The sequence below is a fragment of the Cetorhinus maximus genome, chromosome 1 (genome assembly GCF_964194155.1).
Source record: "Cetorhinus maximus chromosome 1, sCetMax3.hap1.1, whole genome shotgun sequence".
NCBI classification, from domain to species: domain Eukaryota; kingdom Metazoa; phylum Chordata; class Chondrichthyes; order Lamniformes; family Cetorhinidae; genus Cetorhinus; species Cetorhinus maximus.
The window spans coordinates 48,249,728-48,272,311 of record NC_135879.1 but is presented as its reverse complement, the minus strand read 5'-3'; the positions used below and the strand labels follow the sequence as shown (position 1 = coordinate 48,272,311).

At 43.5% G+C, this 22,584-nt stretch overlaps 1 protein-coding gene across 1 annotated transcript in view; it reads right to left on the bottom strand.

Annotated features, from left to right (window-relative positions):
* LOC144667575 (bile acid-sensitive ion channel-like) overlaps positions 1 to 22,584 on the bottom strand; it is a 219,765-nt gene that overhangs the window by 119,863 nt on the left and 77,318 nt on the right. The window contains exon 5 of the mRNA XM_078532673.1: positions 9,559 to 9,678. Coding sequence (XP_078388799.1) covers positions 9,559 to 9,678 — 120 coding nt within the window. The remainder of the gene's footprint in view (positions 1 to 9,558; positions 9,679 to 22,584) is intronic.

The following is a 22,584-nucleotide window of genomic DNA, read 5'->3' as shown; positions in this document are numbered from 1 at the left end:
TGGTAGCCAACTTCAGAAAGGGGCTTCTGTTGGAGGTGCCCCCCCACCCTTCCCAGCCTTGATGTAACTTTGATATAATTTGGACTTCCCCACAGAGGTTTGATCTCCCTGCCAGCCTGAAAATTGAGGCTGGGTGGGAAACAACCCTTAAGTGACCATTAATTGGGCACAATTGGGGCGGGTGCGAGCTTCCCAGCCGAGGCCTCGCTCGCCCACACATTGCTGTGTGGTCGGGGTGGGCGGGAACTTGGAGGGAATCACATCACTTCAATTTCAAGCTCCCCCTCACCCCCCGCCCCATCTACAAACCCGCCAGCAGGGGAATGTAAAATTCAGCCCATGATATTGCCTTATCTTGAAATGAAAAACATCACATTTATTCGTGTTCAAAATATAAGCTTGTCACAAATAAATCCAATAAGGAATATAGGAGAAACTCTGAATTTGAAGTGAAGCTCGATCAGTTTCTGAGTCAGGAATGAACAGAATCATCGAATGATACAACACATGAGGCGGTCATTTGGCCCATCATGTCTCTGCAAGAGCAACTCAGCTCGTTCACTTCATCCATTTCCCATCAATTTTCACATAACCCTGCAACTTTCTCTTTTGGTGAAAGCCCCAATTGAATTTTCATCCACCCCACTCTCAGCAGTGCATTCCAGATCCTACTCATTTGCTGCATAAAAAAGTTTTCCCTCATGTTGCTGTTGATTCTTTTTTTTACAATCGCCTTAAATCAGTGTTTCTGTTTCTTGACTCTTGCCAATGGGCACAGTTTCTCTCTATCTACTTTGGCCTATTTCGATCCCTTCCCCCCACCCCACCCCACCCCCACTAGGGCTATCTGTACCTTGCTCGTCCTGCTTTCTACCCTTAATGTCACCTATTAGCACATTTCTTAGCTAATATCACCACCGTCAACACCTCTTTGTCCTTTTGTCTATGACATCTTTTGGCAATCTCCACCTATCACTGGCCCTCTATACAGCTCTACTTGTCCCACGTTCCCTTAAACCAGCTTATATTTCACCTCTCTTCTATTTTTCCTTAGTTCTGTTGAAGAGTCATACGGACTCGAAACGTTAACTGTGATCCTCTCCGCAGATGCTGTCAGACCTGCTGAGTTTTTCCAGGTATTTTTATTTTTGTTTTTGCTAAAATACTATATGCTTTATTAATCACTCTCTTGACATGTCCTGGCATTTTCAATGACCTATATACATATACACCGAAGTCCCTCTGTTCCTGCATCTTCTTCAGAGGCTCTCCCTTTATTTTATACTGTCTCACCATATCTTTCCAGCCAAAACAAATCACTTCACACTTCTCTGCATTGAACTTCGTCTGCCACTTGTCTGCCCAATCCACCAACATGTCTATGTCCTTTTTGAGTTCAACACTATCCCATCATAGTTGACAACATTTCCAATCTTCGTTTTATCTGAAAATTTTGAAATCATGCCCTCGCATCACAATCTAGGTCATTAATATATATCAGGAAGAGCAAGGGTCCCAACACTGACCCCTGAAGAACTCCACTACAAACCTTCCTCCCCTCTGAAAAACAACCATTTATCATTACTCTCTGTTTCCTATCACTCAGCCGATTTTTTATTCAAGTGCTTACTTTCCTTTTTATTCCATGACCTAGAAAGTTGCTCACAAGCCTGTTGCTTGACACTCTATTAAATACCTTTTGAAAATCCATATACACCACATCAACAGTGTTTCCTTTATCAACTTTCTCTGTTACCTCCTCAAAAAACTCCAGCAAGTTAGTTAAACATGATTTTCCCTTGATGAATCTATTCTGGCTTTCCTTAATTATCCTGCACTTGTCTAAGTGATTATTGATTTTATCCTGTATTATACTTTCCAGAAGTTTCCCTACCACTGAGGACAATCTGACTGGTCGATAGTAGCCAGCCTTATCTTTGCAACCCTTTTTGAACAAGGGTGTAGCATTCGCAGTTCTTCAGTCCTCCGGCACCACCCCTGTGTCTAAGGCAGACTGGAAGATTATCGCTAGTGCCTCTACAGTTTCCACTCTCACTTCGCTCAGTACCCTTGGATGCATCTCATCCACTCCTGGTACCTTACCTATTTTAAGTAAAAATAGCCTTTCCAATACCTCCTTCCTCTAGATTGTAACTTCTTCTAGTGTACCAGTTACCTCCTCTCTCACCTCGGTCTGGGTAGCAAGTTCTTCCTTTGTAAAGACAGATGCAAACAGATTCAACATGATCACTATTTCTCCAGCCTCCACATGCAAGTCCCCTTTTTTGTCTTTTTGTCCTCACTCTCTTCTTATGCTCCTCTTTGCCTCTCTGATTTCCTTTCTCATTTCTTCTCTGAACTTTATAGATTCAGCCTGCTTCTCACTTTTATTATCAACCTGACATATATCATACACACCCTTTTTCTGCTTCATCTTATCTCTTTTTTATCATCCAGTTCTGCCTTTGCTCATTCTACCTTTCCTCCTCATGACAATCCACCTCAACCACACCCAAACTACTCCACTTTCACGGCAGCCCATTGTTCTGTGACAGTTTTGCCTGTAAATCTTGGCTACTTTTGCTGCCAACGCGGTGCATGTACAGTTGCACCAACATGACGTCACTGCCAGCGATGGAGATCAGAACTCTACTCATTCCCCCAACCTCAGTGTGATACTTATCCACTCCACTTAGTTTCTCATTTTTAAGCAAAATTCAAACTCGCAGCAAACCAATCAATGAGAACTGAAACCGACTGTCTGTTTTTTTAAAATATAAAGTCTGATTAATGGCAGTTTCTTCAGGGGAGGAGGAACAAACGGAGAGAATTGAATGTTTTGGTGGTTGGGAGTAAAGGATTCTTAGTTTTATCTTACAATGTATCATAGGAAAACCCGTGTGAAAATCTACGGAGGAATTACAGGATTGCTCCAAAACAGCAAGACTGCTCTTGGCACTTTGTCTTGCCTAATAATAAGGCAGATTAGAGATAGTTTTAATGAAACAGAAAACTGGGCACTCTGACCTCCGTACCCAATTTTCCAACTGTACCATCATCCAACAAGACTGTGTACCATGATAATTAAGGCTCTTGTTTTCTTCAAGCATGTTCTTTTACCATGTTTTTTTTAAAAACAGGCTTAGAAAATTTAAAAATTGGTTTTCTGTGCTGGATGGCGGTCATCTTGCACAGCCATTTTGCATTGGCAAGAGACTCAGTGGCAAATCTTTGATCCTAATTTATATGGGACAGATTGGTTCTGATTGCACTGAAATTGACCCTCTGCCAATTTAGTATTTTTTACTTTAGATTTCTCCATGGCTAGCCTAAATCTTATAATACTATGATCACTGTTCTCGGAAAGTTACCTGGCTGACACTTGATCCACTTGGCCCAACTCATTTCACAGGAGAACATCCAGTAATGCCTCTTGCCTCATTAGAATCATATGTCAATAGAATCAGGTGAATTAAATAGAGTGGAGGGAGGCTGCAGCCCTCATTACAGCCTTGGTTCAAGCATGGAGAAAGGAGCTGAATTTAAGAGGTGAAAGACTGCCATTGATGTCAAGGCAGCATTTGACCTAGCGTGGCATCAAGGAGTCCCAGCAAAATTGAAGTCAACGGGCATCAGGGAAAACTCTCCACTTTTGGGAGTCATACCGAGCATGGAGAAAGATGACTGAGGTTGTTGGAGGCCAATCATCTCAGCTCCAGTATTTCACTGCAGGAGTTTCTCGGATAGTGTCCTAAGCACAACTACCTGCAGCTGCTTCATCAGTGTCTTTCCCTCCAATATAAGGGCAGATGTGAAGATGTTGATTGATGGTTGTACAATGTTCAGTACCATTCGCAACTCCTCAGATACTGAAGCAATCCAGGCATGTATGCAGCAAGGCCTCTACCACTTTCAGGCTTGGGCTGATAAATGACAAGTAACAAGCAATTACTATCTCCAACAAAAGAGTGTCTAACCGTCACCCCTTGATGTTTAATGGTATTTCTGTCACCAAATCCCCCATCAACATCCTGGGGGTTACCATTGACAAGAAACTGAACTGGACCAATCATATAAATACCATGGCAGTAAGAGCAAGTCAGAGGCTAGGAATTCTGCAGTGCGTAACTCACCTTCTGACTCCTCAAAGTTTGTCCATCATCTACAAGGCACAAGTCAGGAGTGTGATGGAATACTCTCCACTTGCCTGGATGAGTGTAGCTCCAACAAAAGTAAAGAAGCTCGACACCATCCAGGACAAAGCAGCCCACTTGAATGGCACCACATCCACAAATATTCATCCCTCCACCACTGAAGCACAGTGGTAGCAGTGTGTGCCATCAACAAGATGCACTGCAGGAATTCACCAAGGCTGCTTAGACAGCACCGTCCACAGCCATGACCACTACCATCTAGAAGGACAAGGACAGCAAACACATAGGAACACCCCCACTTGGAAGTTCCCCTCTAAGCCACTCACCATCCTGATTTGGAAATATATCGCTGTTCCTTCACTGTCACTGGGTCAAAATCCTGGTAATCTCTCCCTAACAGCATTGTGGATGTGTCTACACCACATGGACTGCAGCAGTTCAAGAAGGCAGCTCACCAATCACTTTCTCAAAGCAATTAGGGATGCGCAATAAAGGCTGGCCCAGCCATCAATGCCCACATCCCATGAACAAATTTAAAAAATGAGTAACTTACCTCCTGACCCCCAAATTTTGTTAGGAGTGTGTGATGAAATGTTCTCCCCTTGCCGGGATGTGTGCAGCCCCAACAACACTCGAGAACGTCAACTCCACCCAGGACAAAGCAGCCCACTTGACTGGCATCTCATCCTCCACCATTAACATTCACCAATGTACAGTGGCAGCAGTGTGTGCCATCTACTGGTACACCCTGGAATGGAGTGTGACTTTGAACAGAGTACTGGGAGTTGGGTAAGTGAGGAAATCTTAATCTGTTTGTTAAAATCTAATTTTGTCTGAACCTGGGGCTGAGCTAACCCTTTAGTTTCAGACCATATAAATACAGACCTCACAGTGTGACTTAGCAATGGAGTGACACTTTGAACAGAGTGCTGGCAGTTGGCTGAGTGAGGGAATCAGGTGAAGAGGAGAAGGAGGTGCTCCTTTGTTTTTTCTAACTTTTTCATCCAGTAGGAATTGGATTTTACTCTACTACAGGGGGAGAAACTATAGCTGTTTGGTAAGTATATGGTGAGCAACTGGGAAGTGATGACAGTCTATTCTATTCCTCAGGTTTAAAATAATATACAAAGCGGTGGTAAGGTTAATAACATATTCAAGAAAGGAAAATAAGTAATTGAATAAAAGAATTAAGTGGCTAATTAAAACACATTAAGGATGGCAGGATAGGTGATGTGCTAAGGCTGCAGCATGTGGGAGCTCCTGGATGCCGGTGTTATCCAGGGCAAACACGGCAGCTTGAGGAACTTCAGCTCAGAGTCATTGATCTAGAGGATTAGTTACAGACACTGCAGCACATCAGGGAGGGGAAAGTTACCTGGACACTTTGTACCAATAGGTAGTCACACCCTTTGGGGTAGGGTCTATAATCAGAGAATGAGAGAAAGCTAACTAGAAATATAACAGATCGTAAGAGTTTCTATAGATATTTTAAAACAGTTAACAAAGCGCACGTTGGTCCTATAGAAAGTGAGTCTTGGGAATTAATAATGGAAAATAAGGATATGGCTGATGAATTGACCAGGTATTTTGCATTGGTCTTCACTATAGAGGATACAGGTTATATCCCAGAAGCAGCTATAAATGCGGAAATGGAAGGGAGGAAATCAAAAAAATTTCAACCGCCAGGAAAGTGGTACTGAGCAAATTGTTGGAGCTGCGGGATGACAGGTTTTCGGGTCCAGATAGATTTTATCCTAGGGTCTTAAAAGAAGTGGCTAGTGAGATAGTTGATGTATTGGTTTTAATTTTCCAAAATTCCCCAGATTCAGGGGAAGTTCCATTAGATTGGAAAATACTGCATGTAACTCATTTATTCAAAAAGGGGAGGAAGACAGAATGCAGGAAACTACAGGCCAGTTAGCTTAACATCTGTCATAGGGAAAATGTTAGAAGCTATTACTAAATACGTGATAGCAGGACACTTAGAAAAAATCAAGGTAGTCAGGCAACATGGCTTTGTGAGAGGGAAGTCATGTTTAACCAAATTATTGGAGTTCTTTGAAGAAGTAACAAATAAGGACAACTGGTGGATGTACTGTACTTATATTTGCTGTAAGCCTTTGATAAGGTATCACATCAAAGGTTATTGCGGAAAGTAAAAGCTCATGGTGTAGGGGATAACATACTGGCACGGATAGAAGATTGGCTAGCTAACAGGGAATGGAAAGTAGGCATAAATGTGACGTTTTCTGGTTGACAAGATGTAAAGAGCGGTGTATCACAGAGATTGGAGCTGGGGCCTCAACCTTTTACGATTTATGTAAATGACTTGGATGAAGGGAGTAAAGGAATGGTTGCTAAATTTGCTGATGGTACAAAGATACGTTGGAAACTCAGTTGTGAAGAGTACATAAGGAGGTTACAAAGGGATTTGGATGGATTAAGTGAGTCGGAAAATATCTGGCAAATGGAGTATAATGTAGGAAAATGTGAAATTGTCCATTTTGGCTGGATGATTAAAATAGCCTATTAGTTAAATGGTGAGAGATTGCAGAACTCTGAGGATGCAAATCTGTTGGAAGCATTTCAGAGAAGATTTACTAGACTAATACGTGGAATGGGAGGTTTGTCTTATGAGGAAAGGTTAGACAGACTAGGCTTGTATCCGCTGGAGTTAAAAAGAGTAAGAGGCAACTTGATTGAAATATATGAGATTCTAAGGGGTCTTGACAAGGTGAATATGGAAAGGATGTTTCCTCTTGTGGGAGAATCTAGAACAAGGGGTCACTGTTTAAAAGTAATGCGTCACCATTTTAAGACAGAGATGATGAGAAGCCTTTTCTGTCAGAGGGTCACGAATCTTTGGAACTGTTCATATCTATAACATGGACTGCAGCAATTCACCAAGACTCCTTCAATATATCTTCCAAACATGCAACATCTACCCCCTAGAAAAACAAGACGCACGGGAACAACACTGCCTTCAAGTTCCCCTCCAAGTCACACAGCATCCTGATGCGGAACTGTATCATCATTGCTTCGTCACTGGGTTAAAATCCTCAAACTCCCTCCCAAACAGCACCATACCTACACTACATGGACTTCTGCCATTCAAGAATTTGGCTCAACACCACATTCTCAAGGGTTTTTATGGATGAGCAATAAATGCTGGCCTTACCAGCAATGCTGGCATGTTCATGGGATGCAGGCAAAGATTTGTTAAGAACAGATCGTGTTTAACTAACTTGTTTGAGTTTTTTGATGAGGTAACAGAGAGAGGATTGATGAAGGTAATGCTGTTGATGTGGTGCATGTGACTTCCAAAAGGCATTTGATAAAGTGCCACAAAATAGACTTGGAGCAGAGTGGAATAAAAGGGATAGTAGCAATATGGGTAAGAAATTAGCTGAGTGACATGAAACAGAGGGTAGTGCCTAATGGATGGTTTTCCTACTAAGGAAGGTTTGTAATAGAGTTTCCCAGGGGTCGGTGCTGAGTTTTTCCAGCAGTTTCTGCTTTTATTTCAGGTTTCCAGCATCTGCAGGATATTGCTTTTATTCAAAAGAACATAGACATTTGGTTGAATGGGTGGGCAAGTGGCAGATTAAATTCAGTGCTGAAAAATGTGAAGTGATTCATTTTGGTTGGAAGAACATGGACAGACAATGTAAAGTAAAGAGAACGAGTCTAAAGAAGGTGCAAGAGCAGAGGGACCTGGGTGTATATGTGCATCAGTCAACGAAGGTGGCAGGACAGGTTGAGAGCGTGGTTAATATAGCATACAGTATCCTAGGCTTTATTTATAGGCACATGGAGTACAAAAACAAGAAAATTGTGTTAAACTTGTTTAGAATAAATTGGTCAGCCTCAACTTGACGATTGCATCCTGTTATGTGCGCCACACTTATGGAAAGATGTGAAGGCATCCGAAAGAGTTCAGAAAATTTTCACAAGAATAGTTCCAGGGATGAGGAAAGTCAGTAACATAGACGAATTGGAGAAGCTGGGACTGTTTTTCTTGGACAAGGGAAGGTTGACAGGAGATTTGATAGCGGTATTCAAAATCATGAAAGGTCTGAACAGAGTAGGCAGAGAAATATTGTCCCCTTTGGTGGAGGGATCAGGAACAAGAGAGCATAGATTTAAGATAATTGGCAAAAGAAGCAATGACGACAAGAGGGGAAACCTTTTCACACAGTAAGTGTTTAGAATCAAGAATGCACTGCCGAGTATGTGGTGGAGGCAGGTTTAATCAAGGCATTCAAGAAGGATTTGGATTATTATCCAAAAAGGAAGAATGTGCAGGGCTCAGGGGAGAAAGCGGGGGAATGGCATTAGGAAAATTGCTCCTTCAGAGAGCAGGTGCAGACATGCCGGATTGATTCCCTCCTTCTGTGTTGTAAATTAATAGGGGAGTAGAGTACAAAAGCAAGGAAGTTATGTTAAACCTGTATAAAACACTGGCTTGGCCTCAACTGATGTATTGCTTCCTGTTCTGAGCACCACAGTTTAGGAAGGATGTAAAGGCATTGGAGAGAGTGCAAAAAAGAATGGTTTCAGTGATGGGGAACTTCAGTTACGGAGGAAGATTGAAGAAACTGGGACTGTTCTCCTTGAAGAGAAGGTTGACGGGAGATTTGATAGAGGTAGTCAAAACCATGAGGGGTCTGGACAAAGTAGATGGGGAGAAACTTTTCCCATTGGAAGGATTGTGAACCAAAGGGCACAGATTTAAGGTAATTGGCAAAAGAAGCAATGGCGACATGAGGAAAATCTTTTCATGCAGCGAGTGGTTAGGATTTGGAATACACTGCCTGAGGGTGTGGTGGAGATGGGGTCAACTGAGGCTTTCAAAAGGGAATTGGATCATTATCTGAAAAGGAAAGATTTGCAGGGCTATGGGGAAAAGGCAGGAGAGCAGCACTAAGTGAACTGCTTCTTCAGAGGGACAGCACAGACATGATGGGCCAAATGGCCTCCTTCTGTGCTGTAACCATTCTATGATTTTTTTTAAAATGTGGAACATAAATACAGGCATAGCATTTATAGAAAATAAACCATTCTTGGTGATTTTATGTGAATATGATTTTCAATGCAGGACACCATGTTTTTTGAATGGTATCCATATCACTCTGATCTTAAGTTCAGCACAATCCACCAGTGCCATTAAATACATATTGTTTCTATCACAGAATGAATTCACCTCAATTATTTAAATCATATATTATTTGACTGTATTTTTCCCTTTTTCAAAATATATATTCTGTATAATAAAGATAACAGTAGTAGTAAATACTTTGATAGATATAGTTAATTTAATTGCAATGTTTTCATTAACCCCAAATGCTGAAATTTCCCATAATCAAACAGCTTATTCTATTGCTTAGTATCATGAAAATTAAACCTGTTTAATATCAAGCATCACGCTTAGTCCTCTTCCTGAAATGTTTGCTCTCTTTTTAACGATATCATCATGGTTGAAAGTGTAACAATTGCCATATTCAGTAAAAACATGTTGAAAATCCTAGAAGGCAAATGTAAAAGTTAGCCAAATGATATTTGCTTTTTGGCTCTTTTTTATAGGATGTTTAAAGATACAAAAATATACAAAAGTACAGTGGCAATTAAAAAAGATATAGCAGACAACAATCACTATCAGATCACACCTAAAGCTGGAAGAAAATCCACTTTGTAAGGAACATATCTTTTTATTTCTGTTGGACTGTTGTAAAGAACATATCTTTTTATTTTCTGTTGGGCTGTGGGTTAAAATTACAACGGCTGCAGGTCGAAAGACATGAGAGATATATACAATGTTGCAGTCCTGGAATAAAGTGTGCCATGAAAGACAGGATGGTGCCAGAAAGGAGTCCTGACCAAGGGAGCTGTCTGGCAATAACATTTTAATTGGTTCCTGACCAGGTGACCAGGTTTTGGATGAGAGCAGTGCAGCTGAATAGCTCCTAGCCTGAAAGGAACAAGACCTAAAACCTCTTCCTCCTGTGTGTGGAAGATTCCAGTAATTCCACAATAACAGCTAGCTGGCTTTTTCTCCTCATGTCTCTATAACCTACTCTCTCTCTGAAAACCCTTGTCAAGAAGCAAAGGGGAAAAACACTGTCAGAGACATTGAAAGGCAAGCGTTCAACCAGTGAACTAAACATGAAAGTGCCAGAAGACCACCTTGTGTCATCAACAAGAACTGAAAGGAATTTGGAAGTCATCGATCAAAATCAACCCGTCGAATTCTGTATTCTGGAATTGGTGCTATTGAACTGTTTTATCCCACCCTTAAAATCTATGTTTCTGTGTGTCTTATGTGTCTTGTATATGTGTGTATAGGGGTTTAAGAATGGGTAGAGTTTAGGTTATAGAGTTTGAAATTAGCGGTTCATATTTCTTTCTTTTGCCACTGGTTAATGACAGTTTGTTCAATAAACAGCTATTTACTTACTGGGCAGAATTTTTCCCTTGATGGGCGGGCGGGCCCGACCGACTCGGATTCCCCAAATGCGAAAGAGCGCACATCGCCCTGAGGCAAAGTGCTGCCTCAGGGAGATCGCTGAAACTCTGTGAAACGCTAAAAATAGAAAAATTTAAAAATCATTAACATGTCCCCCTCATGTGAAAATGTCACACGAGATGGGACATGTTAGTGAAGAACACAAACACTTTATTAAAAGTTTTTAAATCCAATATCCAACCTCATCCCGCCACTGGATGAGGTTTGTAAAAAAATCACTTACCCGCCTGCCTGTTGGGCCCGTGCGCCGACCCAAAGTTCGCACGGGCCCCTCAAAATCCTGGTCGATTGGGGAGTTAATGGCCTTAATAAGGCCTTTAATTAATGGCGGGCGCGCGTCCCGCTGCATAGGGCGCCCGCCGACTGAAATATCGCGATGCCGTGCGCTGACGTCGGGACGCTCGCGTGACATTTTAAGCGCTGGCGTGCGGACTCCGCCACCCGCACGCCAGCCAGAAGATTCTGCCCAATAAGTTTATAAACCTGGTGCTCGTATTCTGTTAACCTAAGTTAAACAATTAGGTGGGTTGATCAAACTTTTTTCACATTTGTCATGGGTCGGGGAGCAGTGGGGCTTGATATTGCAGCACACTATCCCCAGTGAGTCGTGACAATTTATAAAGGCTGTCTTACATGCTGAAAAAGCATTTTCCGTGTCTTTCATCCTTGACAGGCCAAATTGTGATTTCAACTTATTTTTATATACTTTCTAAATATTGGACTTAATGACAGCAAACATCTGGGACAATTTATTCATTGATTGGATAACAGCCAGCTAATTTATTTATTTAACATGATAGTGAAAAAATCACACACTGTAAAGGGATTCTCGAAATAACCTGTAATTGCACTGTATATAGGAACTTAGGAATTGTTAGACAAAAAAGACCAAGGTCCATCTCATTCATCAATTATGATTCTGTTGGTAGTATGATATGACTTATCATAGCAATCAATATCTATAAGTTAGTCCACTAAAGACCCAGACATGAGGTGAGGTAAACTCCTGAGTGATGAAAAACTTTGGGAACCATAAAAAGTCAACAACTTGAAATTGCTTTCCACAAATACTGCCAGATCTGCTGAGTATTTCTATCATTTTCTGTTCTTAGTTGAAAGTCACCTGTTTCTTCCAAGCATATTACATTTATCGATTTAATATTTCAAGTGACTCATATATTGTGTGGCTTGTACTGTAGATTGTATCATTTATCACAAAATTATATTTTTTTAATAATAAATTTTCTTAGCCCAGAAATTGAGAGATTTATTTCAGGCAATTCAGGATTAATTCTGTAAGGGGGAGGAAAGCAGAGAGCAACCTACATCCTTTGACACCTTTTAAAGTGTGCTGGAAATACCTATCTAGAGTGGAATAGACACTTCTGCTGCTCAGCCCGATTCATGTTTCAGCAGCAGTTTGTCAGCAGTTGAAGGCTCTTCCTGGGATTGGCTGGAAATTGTGCCAGGTGTATCCTGGCTTGGCTGGTAGGCATAAATATATCTCTCAGTCAGCAAAGCAAAGCAGCTGATTGCTATTGCACATGGAGATGGATGCTGTGGGAACAGTTTTAAAACAAGCTCTGCTGCCATTCCATCCAATCTTTGATTCCCTTTCAGAGTGTCAGGGTGTTCCAAGTAGCTACTGCCACCCTTGGTTGGGCACCCCTGTTGTGCCATTACAGGAGTGGGTGTCTGCCCTTGCTTATCAAATTATCCTGTCCCCAAAATTTTGGGATAAGATCACTAGCAAACCAAAGTAGTGGGAAGAGGCTGTGCCCTGATGCTTATGAAGTGTAAGGGCGGTGTGGAATTTGTACGTCTTATGTCTGCTGTGACTACCATCTATATAATCATTGCTGAGTCTGCTATTTTCCTTCTCCCTCATTTGTCTGCTTTTGAATTGGTTATTTTGAATTTTCTGCTATTATTTAATCATACTGGGCAAATATTTCTTCCTAATTTCAATTTACCAATCATATTCCAACAAAATTACTCAGTTAGATTCTGTCTGATATGTACCTCAACTCCTTTTACCTGCCTTTATCCCATACCATGCCTAATAAAAACCTGTCGATCTCAAGATTAAAAATATCAATTCACCCAAAATCCACTGCCTTTCAAGGCATTTTCAGATTACCACTACCCAATGTGTGATAAAGTGCTTTAGTGTTTGTGAGGGAGTCTGACAAATTGGACGTGACATTAGAAGAAGAAGGCAGAGAAAGCAGAGGCTCTATTTCATACATAGAAATATTTGTTCAGAAAGAGAATAGTGCCAGAGGACAGGCAGATAGTTAACATGATTCCTTTATTTTTAAAAAGAGTTTAAAACAAGTTCAGGGAACTATAGAGCAGTTAGCTTAACATTGATGGTAGGCAAGGTTAATAGGCCATATTTTGCAGTCAGCGATGAAGAAACACTTACAATGCTGAAGAGCTCCCCACAGACCTTTGAGCAACATCTTACAGTTATCTGGAGTCTGATTCAGTGCCGTGGGATGTGTGAGCAGTGCAAACAACACTGTGGCTCTTCATCCAATCAGCAGGACTGAATTTGATCTGCTAGTGAGAGAACATGAGAACATGTCCTGGAAATTCAGCAGCACGCAGCAGCAGTGCCTGTCAGTGGCTTTTTAGCCCAGCTACTTCCAGGCTTCCTAACCGACTAGTGCAAGCGGGTATGATGACAACCCCCATCAGTCTAGTTCAGCTCAACTATTTAAAGAGATCTTACAAGGATCAGACTTGTAGCACTGTAAAGGTATTTAGACAAGAACCAGGAGCTATGGAAACGAAGGGCTGAATTTTTCAGTTGTCATGCAGGGGTGGGCCTGACACACCGAGCGTAAAATGACATGTGATGACATCGGGCATGCGTCCCGACGTCATCGCGCTGAGTAGCAATGTTTCGTTCGGCGGGCGTGCCAGAGTCGGTTGCGTGCCCGCTGATATGTTAATGGCCTATTAAGGCCATTAAGGATCTAATTAAAGTTATTGTAAACGCTGCCCATCCAACCTTAAGGTTGGCAGGCAGGTGAAAAGGCCAAACGGCCTTCGCGGGATGAGGTTTCCTAAAGCTTTAATTAAATAAATTTTTTAAATTTCATTGATATAAAAGCATGTCCCATCTCGTATGACACTGTCATGAGGGGACATGTTTAAATCAATTTCTAAACCTTTTATTTAATTTTTTGAACATCGATTCAATTTCCCTGAGGCAGCTCCATGCCCGCCATATGAAAAATTCTTCCCATAATGTAGCAAGGCAGCACCATGTTTCAATGCTGCCTCTCTGGAGATACTGCCATGGGCTGAAAGGGCCTACAGGGAGGTTTAGTTCCCTGTGGATGGGAGGAAGAAGTCTGTTGCAGAAAACAAGAAGGTGTGTTTCGAAGTCACTAAGCAAGTCAGCAGCAAGGATTTGATACCTTGCTCCTGCTTTCAATGCCGATAAAGGTTTAATGACTGCATCAGCACAGGAAGTTGAGTGCCCTGGCATATTCAAGTATATCCTCATGAGTGAATTACCCCATCTCCTCTCACTCTGTCTTCTCAAGCCTTCTCTTGCATATCACACCTCATAGCAAAACACCTTACAGCTGCACTCATCCCTCTCTGTCTATACATCCCCTCACTTTCCCATCTGAGCATCCACCGCTGACATTCACTCTTGTCTTCATGAAATGTCACACCTGTCCTTCTTGGTGGATGACGCCAAATGTTGCCTTTCCATCCTCTCAACGTCTTCCATTTTTTAGACTCATAGGTCTCCTGTTTCCCTCCATACCGAACAATAGGCAGAGAACCAGAGGTGGCTGTCAAGTAATCTCCAAGGGTATACAATATAATGCTACATTTCTCATTTTCTAACCAATTTTTCTATCCAATAAAATGTTTTGTTTGCTCCATTTTTCCCATTTCTGCCTGCTGTCTGCCAAGTGGCCTTCTGCCTTGCGAAGAATGACATTAAGTTAAAATAATCAATGGCTGCTTGCCAAAGGTTTGATTTGTTTGTGGGGCTGCTCTGTATGGGGAGGTTCAGTTGTGGGGGTTTGGGGGATGGGGGCGTTGGTGGTGGCGGGAAAGTAAATTTTGAATTCGGTAGTCACATGGGTGCCTCAGTCTAAGTGAACCGCTCCTGAATGAAGCTTTCCCATCATTGCAGGCAGCTATACATGTGACTGTTGTTCCCTTCACCACACAATGCTCCCCTCCCTCCAAAGAGGAGGCAGAGCACCCAGCAACTTCCTCTAACTGGAGTTCCAGTCCTCACTGCTGCAGAATGTTGTGGAAATGCAGCAGACCGGGCTCATGCATACTGAAGGCGCCTCCAAATCTGTCCAAGCATCTAAAGCGCATCTTCAGCATCCCAATTGCTGGCACTTTGACATCCCTGTTGGCCATGATGGCTTCTACTGTACCTTTCCGAGGCATCATTTTCTTAGCTCCTCATGGGTGTCGCCAGCTTTTTCTTCAGTGGGTAGCCATTGATTCCGAGGATTCATCCGTTAACTTTGCTTCAAGATGTGAGGGTGTCAGAGAGCCATGACTGGTGATAGCTGAAAACATCATGGCAGCTTCATGGGAATGTTGTGCAAACATGCATATTAATCTTTTTGTGTTGCAGGTGAACTGAACATTGATGGAGTTGAAGCTCTTTCAGTCGAAGAAGACTCCAGGGTAATTCAGGGGGTCCCTTGAATGCCATATCTGTCCCTGTGGGAAGTGGGAAGCCAGTCAGGGCTGCAAAGCTGAGTGCCTGCCAATTCTGACTGACATCATCGGTTAAGAAGTGCAAATATGTTCCAGTCCTGGAAAATATGGCACCAATTATGGTGAGATACACTTGTATGCAAACGATTATGGGATGCTGCAATTATCAACTGCAGATCCCTGGAAGGAGCCAGAGGCAAAGAAATTAAGGCTGTGGTGATTTGATTGTCACTGGTAATGAGATCTCACTATTTAATTCACTTCTCACTGCCATTTGTTCATAGAAAATAGGGGCTGAAGTAGGCCATTTGGCCCCTCAAGCATGCTCCACTATTTAACTAGATCATGGCTGATCTTCTACCTTAACGCCATTTTCCCACACTATCACCATGGTCAGAATCTTCGGCTTGGCAAGCGGGGGTGGGGCCCGCTCGCCGAGGCGTAAAATGATGTGGGGTGATGTCAGGTGTCCGTCCCGACATCAACGCGCATCATTTAAATTTTCAGTTCGGCTGCGTGCCCGTCATCTGTCAAAGGCCTATTAAGGCCATTTAAAAAGCAATTAAGGCAATCAGCTGAGCTGCCCGTCCAACCTTAAGGTTGGCGGGCAAGTAAAGAGCCCAGGCGGACTTCGTATTTTTCATAGAATCTCATCCACAGGCGGGATGAGGTTTCATGAATGATTTAAAATTTTCAGAGAAATTTTTATTAAAATTAATGCACATGTCCCAGCTCATGTGACAGTTTCACATGAGGGGACATGCCATAAAAATGTTAACACTTTATTTAGACTGTTCAAACTTAAAACTAATCTATCTGAGGCACCTCTGTGCCTCAGGGAGATTTCTGCGCTCTTTCGCGCGCATGCTCAGCACTTCAGGCGCACGTCACGCTGGGAGGGCCTTAATTGGCCCGCCCATGTAAAATGGCGGTGCCCAGCCGAGCAGGGGTGCTGATTGGCTCCACACAACCCTCCTGATGGGGAGAAAATTCTCCCTCATGTCCCTCGATATGTTTAACATCTAGAATTCTATCAATCTCTGTCTTAAATATACTCAATAACTGAGCCTTCACACTCCACTGGAGTAGAATGTGTGTCCCCTGGTACTGGATCCCTCCCAGCCAGGGAAAACATCCTTCTTGCATCTACCCTGCTTGAGCCCTGCAAGAATTTTGCATGCTTCAATGAGATCACCTCTCATTCTTCTAAATGCTACAAAATATAGGCCCAATCTCCTCATTGGACAATCCTGCCATCCCAGGGATCAACCTGGTTAACCTTCATTGCACACCCTCTATAGCAAGTGTATCCTTCCTTAGGTAAGAAGACTAAAACTGTGCTCAATACACCAGGTGCAGTCTCACCAAGGCTCTATACAATTGCAGCAAGATTTCTGTACTCAAATCTTCTTGCAATAAAGGCCAGTATACCATTTGCCTTCCTAATTGCTTGTTGCAACTGCATGTTAGTTTTCAGTGACTCATGAACAAGGACACCCAGATCCCTTTGGATATCAACACTTCCCAGTCTCTCACCTTTTAAGAAATACCCTACATTTCTGTTTTCTTACCAAAGTGGATAATTTCACATTTTTCCACTTGATGTGCTGTCATGTTGTTATTCACTCATTTAGCCTATCTTAATCCTCTTGAAGTCTCTTTGCGTGCTTCTCACAACTTGCATTCCTGCCAAGTTTCATCCGCAAACTTGGAAATATTACATTTGCCCTCCACATCCAAATCATTGATATAGATTGTGAACAGTTGGGACTCAAGCTCTGATCTGTACCCCACAAGTCACAGCCTGCCATCCCGAGAATGCCCTATTTATTCCTACTCTCTGTTTTCTGTCCATTAGCCAGTACATTACCCCAATCCCATGTGCTCTAATTTTGTTTACTGACCTCTTGTGTAGGACCTTATCAAAAGCCCTCTGAAAATCCAAATACATCAAATCCCTCATCTGTCCTGCCAGCTACATCCTCAAAAAACTTCAACAGGTTTGTCAAACATGATTTTCCTTTCATAAATCCATGTTGACTTTACCTAATCCCACCATTATTTTCTAAGAGTCCAGTTATCACATCTTTTGTAAGAGGTTATAGCATTTTCCCTACTACTGATGTCAGGCTAACAGGTCTGTAGTTCCCCATTTTCTCTCTCCCTCCTTTTTTATATAGAGGGATTACATTTGCTACATTTCTTGCAGTTCCTGAATCCCACTTGTCTCTTGCTTCTCTAGAATTTCCAGGAGGATTTTTGTACCTTCCTCCATGAAGAAAGATACAAAGGGCAGGATTTCCTCTCCATGCACTAAGTGCGGTGACGAGTGGGAAAAGCGGTGTTTTTCCCGTCGGGTGGAATGGTGGGTTTTCACGCCATATTGTCTGCTTTCCGCCGCATCAGATATGCACCAACAGGAAACACGCCAAATCACGGGCAGCATCTGATTCATTCACCCCGCCATGACCTCAGTGGCTCTTTCCTCTGGCAGTCATATTTAAAGTGCACCAGCCTAGGATAGACCCATGGAAGACATAGCGCCGAAAGGCAAGAAGAGTGTGACTCCCAAGCTCAATGACGCTTTGCTGTGCTGGGCTACTTGCTGAATGCTATCGAGGCTTTCCAGGATGTCCTCTACCCCAGCGATGGCCTCCGGCTTGGGAGGTGGTGTCTTCAGCGGTCAGTGCAAACACGTTCTGGCAGGGTAAGTCAACCATCTCATCACCCTCAACTCACACATTCACAAGCCCATCAGGTATTAGCAGGATGATGCTCCACAGGCAATTTAACATACTACCAGATGAGGGCACATCACCACTCACTTTCTCACACACACCTTCACATCTCCATCTGGCCACATATCCTGTGTACATCACGTCCTCATCCCATCCACTGCTCAGTGACCACCCATACAAGGCAGGCATCCTTTTCATCTGCCTTGGCGTGTGTCCTGTTCAAGCTCTCTCCATTTCTCTTCATGCAGGACAAACTCGAACACAATAGGAAGGACAGATCCCAGATCTGGAAAGAATGGCTGAAATTAAGGTGCTCTCACCATATGAGGAGTGTGCCATTGTGCTGGCCAGAGGAGACAGGGACCGTGAATGTGGTAACAGTGAGATGGGCAGCGCCAACCCAAGTAAGGACCCTGCACCAGCTCATCCCTCAGACAACCACACCGTGAGTCCATTCTGCTATTATGCAGTTACTTGCCATCCTTAAGTAATCTCTATTTTCTTACACAGGCACCTCTGGAAAGTGTCCGAGGGCATCATCCAGCCAGGTCCTCATCTCCAGCCCTAAATACACTTTGGGATATTTTTAGACAAGGGAATCAAAGGTTACCGGGGTTAGATGGGAATGTGGAATTCGAAACACAAGAAGATCAGTCATGATCTTATTGAATAGCGGAGCAGGCTCAGGGGGGCGACTGGTCTACTCCTGTTCCTATTTCTTATGTTCTGATGTTCTTATATCTAGTAAGTCCTCCCCTCTTTGCAGCACCAGGCTGTGCAGCATGCAGCAAACCATGATGATCTGTGATACCCACTGGCGAGTGTACTGAAGTGCTCTGCTAGATCTGCCAAGCCATCGAAATCGCATCTTCAAGATGCCAATGTGTTCCAGGAGCAATATGAGCTTCATTGTACCTTCTCTCTGCAGGATTTTGTGGCCGCTGCATGGGTGTCATCAGCCAGGTTCTTTGTGGGTACCTTTTGTCACTGAGAGGCCAACTCTGCATCTTGTGTGGTCCCTTGAAGATGTCAGGGATCAGCGATTTACTCAAGATGTATGAATCGTGGATGCTTCCGGGGTATCTGGTGCAAACCTGCATGATTTGTTTCTTGTGGTCGCAGACCAGCTGAACATTGAGCGAATGGTAGCCTTTCCTGTTTATGTATTGGTGTGCCTGTTGCCAGGGAGCTTTTATAGCCAAATGAGTGGTCAATAGCACCCTGCACCTGTGTGAATCTGGCAATCTCAGCAAAGCCCAGTGCTCTGGCTGGCTGGCTCTCTTGATCTCTGAAGTGCATGTAATAGTGGGCCTTGGCAAAAAACTGCGTCTGTCACCTCATGTATGTGACCAATACACAATAGAATTCTTTATTAGGATGTAAAGTGAAGTAGTCTGATCTGAAACTAGGGTTCTAAATCTTAACAAAGGAAACTACAAAGGTATGAGGGCAGGAGTTGGCTACAATAGATTGGGGAACTTCATTAAAAGGCATGACAATGGACAGCAATGGCTAATATTTAAGGAATGAATATATGCATTGCAAGTTATACATTCCTTTCTGGCGCAAAACACAACAGAAAAAGCACCCCAACCAAGGCTAACAAAAGAAATTAAGGAGAGTTTTCGATCCAAAGAGGAGTCATCTAAAGTTGCTAGAGAAAATAGCAAGCTTGAGGATTGGGAGCAGTTTAGAATTCAGCAAAGGAGAACCAAGAGATTGATTAAGAGGGGAAAAATAAAGTGTGAGAGTAAACTTGCAAGGAACATAAAAGCGAACTGTAAGAGCTTTTATAAGTGTGTAGAAATAAATTATTGAACACAAATGTAGGTCCCTTACAGGCCAAAATGGGAGAATTTATAATATAGAGCAAGGAAATTGCAGAGCAATTCAACAACTACTTTAGTTCTGTCTTCACAGAGGAAGGCACAAATAACTTCCCAGAAATAGTAGGGAACCAAGGGTCTAGTGAGAAGGATGAATTGAAGGAAATTAGTGGCGGCGTTTTCCATGCCGTCGGCATCGGGCATGTTCGGTGGTGTGAGCAGACAATATGGCGCGATTGGTTTCATGATGGCGTGAAACCAGTTTGCGATTGTCCACCCAGCCCGCTAATCGCAGGCCATGTTTTGCGCCATCGGACATTGGGAACATTATTGGCTAGCCCAGCAGACTCATTCCCCTCCCCCACCAGATCTGGATTGTGCACCCATGTTGGCGGGAAAGTACACCGATGTGTTTCACAGCAGCACATAAGTGACGTGCACCTGACAGCACTTCACTCGGGACTTCAAGGTTTGTTTTCCTACCTTGCTTCGGTCAGCACTCGCAGTCATCAGCTTCACAGATAGCACCACGGTACTTTTAGGGGGGCGCTCACAGATAGGTCTCCACCTACCAGATCAGCCATATGTGGGTGGCTTTTCAATAGCTGTAGGGTAAAGTCTTGTTTGGGGAAGGGGGAGAAGTGGCCTCAGGGAAGGGAAGGGGCTCCAGGATGAGAGCTGTACTGGGGAAGGACGGTATCCCAGGGTGTGTGTGGGGGCACATGTTAATCTGCGCAAGTGGCCTCAAGATGGTGAGGGCTGAGGAGGCAGTCTCTAGAGGAGATGAGGCCAGATGGAGATGTGTGAGAATGGGTGGTGATGTCCCTTGAGCTGGCAGTGCATGAGATGCCAGTGAATGTCTGATGGGCTTGAGTGTGTGAGTTTAGAGTGCTGAGATGGTTGTCATCCCCTGGCTGCATGGATGAGATCACTCATCTGCTATGTGCATTGGCGGGCCAACCTCTTCTGTGCAGCATTGGCACTGATCACTGCCGCCATCAGCCGCCAAGTGGGAATGGTAATGTTGCTGCCCCTCCTGCAGCCAGAGTGGGAGTAGGAGACTTTGCAGTGCCCAAAAGACACTCGAGGGCTGGAGTCTTCTTGCTTTTCGGGGCCACGTCTTCTTTGCTGCTGTCTTGGGCTAGAGGCACTGAGCCCGGCTGTATTTTAAATATGATGCCAGTATATCCTTTCTGAAATATGGAGACCAAAACTGTCCACAGTACTCCAGGTGCGGTCTCACCAATACCCTGTACAAGACTTGCCCATTTTTAAACTCCAACCCCCTAGCAATACAGGCCAAAATTCCATTTGCCTTCTTAATTACTTGCTGCATCTGCATGCTAACTTATTGTGTTTCATGCACAAGAACACCCAGATCCCCACCTGGAGTATTGTGTACAGTTTTGTTCTTCTTACCTAAGGAAGGATATACTTGCCATAGAGGGAGTGCAGCAAAGGTTCACCAGACCGATTCCTGGGATGGCAGGATTGTTGTACGAGGAGAGATTGGGCCGACTAGGCCTGTATTCACTGGATTTAGAAGAATAAGAGGGGATCTCATAGCCCTCAGCTCCCCGTAACCCTGCACATTGTTTCTATTTAGATAATCATCCAATGCCCTCTTGTATGCTCAGTTGAACCTACCTCCACCACAGTTCCAGGCAGTACATTCCAGTACGCTCTTTTTCAACTCCCGGCCCCTTTCACGCTTGAAGATTAGAATGACCTACTTCTTCTCCTATTTTCTATGTTTCTCTGCATTTGTGCATGGAAATTTGAGAGATCCCGCACAGATCCCCAGTGGAGCCCTGGAAAGAGCCACTCAGGTAGAAGTTCAGTTTTTGGAGGATGTAGCAAATGTGAGTCACCAAATCCCTGGACACTCGGAGGCATTGGCAACACTGTCTCTCACTCATCTACAGATAAGACATGTGTGTTCTATATACCCTCGGTCTTAAGAGCCACCTATGTGCAGCGTTTCTGTGAGCCTCATCCTGTGTGTCCGGAGGGGGGTTCCTGCTGCCCCTTGCTCTTGTGGATTTAGCTCCTCCCTCGGGTGAGCCTGGCACCGAAATCGCAATAATCTCCACCTTCATGCCTGCCTGTGAGAATGCAGGTAGTACCAAATCCAGCCCTTTATCTTCCTAAAGTTTCCCTCTCTGCGGCATCAATGAGAAAGAAAAAGGAGTCAGCATGAGCCTCCGAAGCTCCAATTTCTGTAGATTACTAGCGTGTGACTGTGGGTTCAAGGGCTTCGATCCAATGATGGCACCTATGAAATCCTGGCCAACGCAAGGAATGTTTCAAGGTGCACCTTCCCCACCAACTCCATCCTCCACCCCACTGACATGACTAACTTCTACGAGATTGTTTTGGGCTGGTGCACTGGGATCCTCAATCACTGTAATGTTATTGTACACTCTTTGGTATACTCATGAGGTCAAATATTCATTGAGGAACAGTGATTATTGGAGGTGGCTCTGAGACTTCTCACCTGTGAGCTGGCCAGCACCAAGACTAAGAGCTCCTGCTTTAAAGACACATCTGAAACTTGTCTCGTCACTTAAATGACCTCATTACTGCTGTGGGCAATTTCATGCTTGGAACAAGGAGTTACAGCAAGG